At 36.5% G+C, this 2737-nt stretch overlaps 1 protein-coding gene across 1 annotated transcript in view; it reads left to right on the top strand.

Annotated features, from left to right (window-relative positions):
- LOC107094400 (sodium bicarbonate cotransporter 3-like) overlaps positions 1-2737 on the top strand; it is a 44658-nt gene that overhangs the window by 35298 nt on the left and 6623 nt on the right. Inside the window, exon 20 of the mRNA XM_015389972.1 lies at positions 1546-1653. Within this exon, the coding sequence (XP_015245458.1) occupies positions 1546-1653 (108 nt within the window). The remainder of the gene's footprint in view (positions 1-1545; positions 1654-2737) is intronic.

The following is a 2737-nucleotide window of genomic DNA, read 5'->3' as shown; positions in this document are numbered from 1 at the left end:
GCTCTGTCCTCTCCATTGTTCCGTTTGTCGACCTCTAAAATAAGATTCTTCTTGGTCAAAACTAAGTTCCTACCAGTCAGAACTATACATATATTTATCCTAAATATATTTCAGGATGCCAAAAATATAACTGTACTAGTAATCATTGGTATAATCGGGATCCCTAGAAAACGTCTGCAGAGGCTTCAGTTTATTCCAAACTCTGTAGATAGGATCCTGATGATGACTTCAAGGTTTTTACTCAACGTAAAAGACCTTAAAACATTTCTTTTTAGCAAAGCTTTTGTTTCCCTTTAGAGGAAAATTAGCTTTTCCTGCTTTTCTCTTTTTTTTACTCGTAGATCTTTTGATGGAAAGTGCAGAATAAATTAAATGTATCATTATTATAAAAAATACACTTTGAAATGCCTTTGAAATCCTTACAAATTTTTAGTGGACCTTTTGACATTTAATAGCTTGACTGAAAAGGTAATCCAGATATCTAAAATGCATTCCTTCCTAGTCAAAATGAACATTTCAGAATCTAAAATATCTAAAGTAACATTCTTGCTATTTCAAATAAACCTTCAGGACGTCTAAAATTGAATTTCAGACATCTGGATTACATATTCAGTCAGGCTAATGTCAAAACAGCCTGCCGTACCTCCCTCTTCACTGACAGCAGGGATTAACTGAACCGCTGGATAATGTTGTTAATTCATGAGGACGTTTCTAATTAGGAAATGAAATATTACCGATTCTTTGCTAATCCTAAAGAAAAATCATTTAAAGTTAATTTAGAAATGTTATTTGATAAAGGAGCAATATTAACCTGTAGTGGGGAAAAAGTATTCAACTATTCACCCAATTTAAATAAACAGAGATCGATGGATTTCACTCAGTTGGCACTCTATTTTCATATATCTTTGCAAAGAGAGAACAGTTCATCAAACGGCCCTTATTGCACAGTAATCAGCCCTGTTCTGCCTGAGCAGAGTGTTCCCTTTACTTACAATAATGGAAAGTAATCAGAGAAAAAATAAATTACAGACACTTTGGTTAAACAGTAACATGTTAAGAATTAACATGAGAAAAAAACCTGGTTTGTTATGGAAGAAGCTACGTCTTGTCTAAAAACAGCCTCACACAGGAGAATCATGCGGCCTTGCAGGTGAAACTGGCTGAGTGAAAACTTTTATAGTGAATAAATAAGATAAATTAATATATGAAATAAGAGAAATTAAATTTTTCAACCACAAACCTCAGCATGAAACGCCCCTCTCTGCCTCCAATTAGCTCACTGGTCGTCATGCCTCTAGTTCACCAATGTAACCAGTTAAGCCAGTGAGTACTGGCCAATTAGAAGCAGAGTAGCGCATGTGATGGCTTCACTGTCTCTGGAAAAAAAGGGAAATTTGGATTGGAGATTTTGCTTAATAGTGCGGATCATGTAGGATTTATAAGTGGGTATATGCAATGCTGATTGAAGTAGATATACGCCGTATATCTGTGCATACTCTAGACTAAACCTCTGGGTCATCGGTTCTGTTTCCGTTTGTCCCGCAGCTCCGACCCGTCTGAGGTCAACATCTCGGATGAAATGGCCAAAAGTGGAATCTGGAAATCCGTCTCCAAAAACTCTGAAGGAGGCAAAGGACTGAAACGCTGCAAAAGGTAACCTAGCAACTGCTGATGTCATCGCCTGTGCCTCGCTCTGATTGGTTCCTTTGTATCTCTGAGCCACTTGTAGTTGGAACCCAAAAGTTGCTGCATTTCAGGCTGAAGAATGAGCAACGATTCGGACGTTTTCAGGAGGAAATTAGAGAAAAAGTTCTGTTTTTAAGATTTTCTTGGTTCTAAAGGATCGTTTTCTGTTGCTGATTTCCTTCCCTTGGAAAATGAAAAGAAAAAAATGGATCCAATTAATTTTATTTTGGTTCCATTGAAACTTTTTTTATTGAAGGTATTAAACCGAAGGAGGAAGATGGAGTTGGACGAGATGGGAAGGTAGTGGGGCTGAAACAGTTAATCGGAATAATCAACAATTGAATAATCGTCAACTAATTTAGGAATCGATTGTTAGCTGGAATACGGCTCTATAATGAGCCTTTAGCTGACAGCAGTAATTGTATCAAATAGTAATTGTAATGTAATTTCTATCCACAACTTCTCAAGTGGAAAACTTTCAGTTTCACCTGGTTTAAGTTTGGAAAAAATCTCCTTTAGGGAAAATTATGCTATCAGATTTTTTATCAATTAAGCAAAAAAATAATCCACAGATTAATTGATATGCAAAATAATCGTTAGTTGCAGCCATATTGTCAGGTTGGTGAAAAGTCAACCTGCCAGATTATGAACGTGCAGAAAAATCAGTAATGGGGGAAAATTTTGATGTCTGTGAATTAATCTGAGCTACATTATGTAGAGAAGGACCTGAAAACGCAGGGATGTAAAGATTCCTCACCAGGACGCTGTTTCCATACTGAACTGACTCTGACTGAAAAGGACCAAAGACTATAACTTCTGTTTGTCTGCATTCAGAAGCAGAAAGTTAAGAGTCATCCAGGTTTTTCTGTCTTCAGACATGCCTGTAATCTATGTAATGGGTTAGCTTCATCTGGATTATAGACAGATATAGCTGGGTATCATCAGCATAACAGTGGAAATTAATCCCATGCTGTCTAATAACTCTACCTTCTTATCTTCTAATGCAATAAGGAAGAAACATCATCAACAAGATTGTCAATATGTGGGAGAA

This window comes from Cyprinodon variegatus, unplaced genomic scaffold (assembly GCF_000732505.1).
Source record: "Cyprinodon variegatus isolate N-32 unplaced genomic scaffold, C_variegatus-1.0 Scaffold481, whole genome shotgun sequence".
Lineage (NCBI taxonomy): Eukaryota > Metazoa > Chordata > Actinopteri > Cyprinodontiformes > Cyprinodontidae > Cyprinodon > Cyprinodon variegatus.
This window is presented reverse-complemented; position numbering and strand designations above follow the sequence as displayed.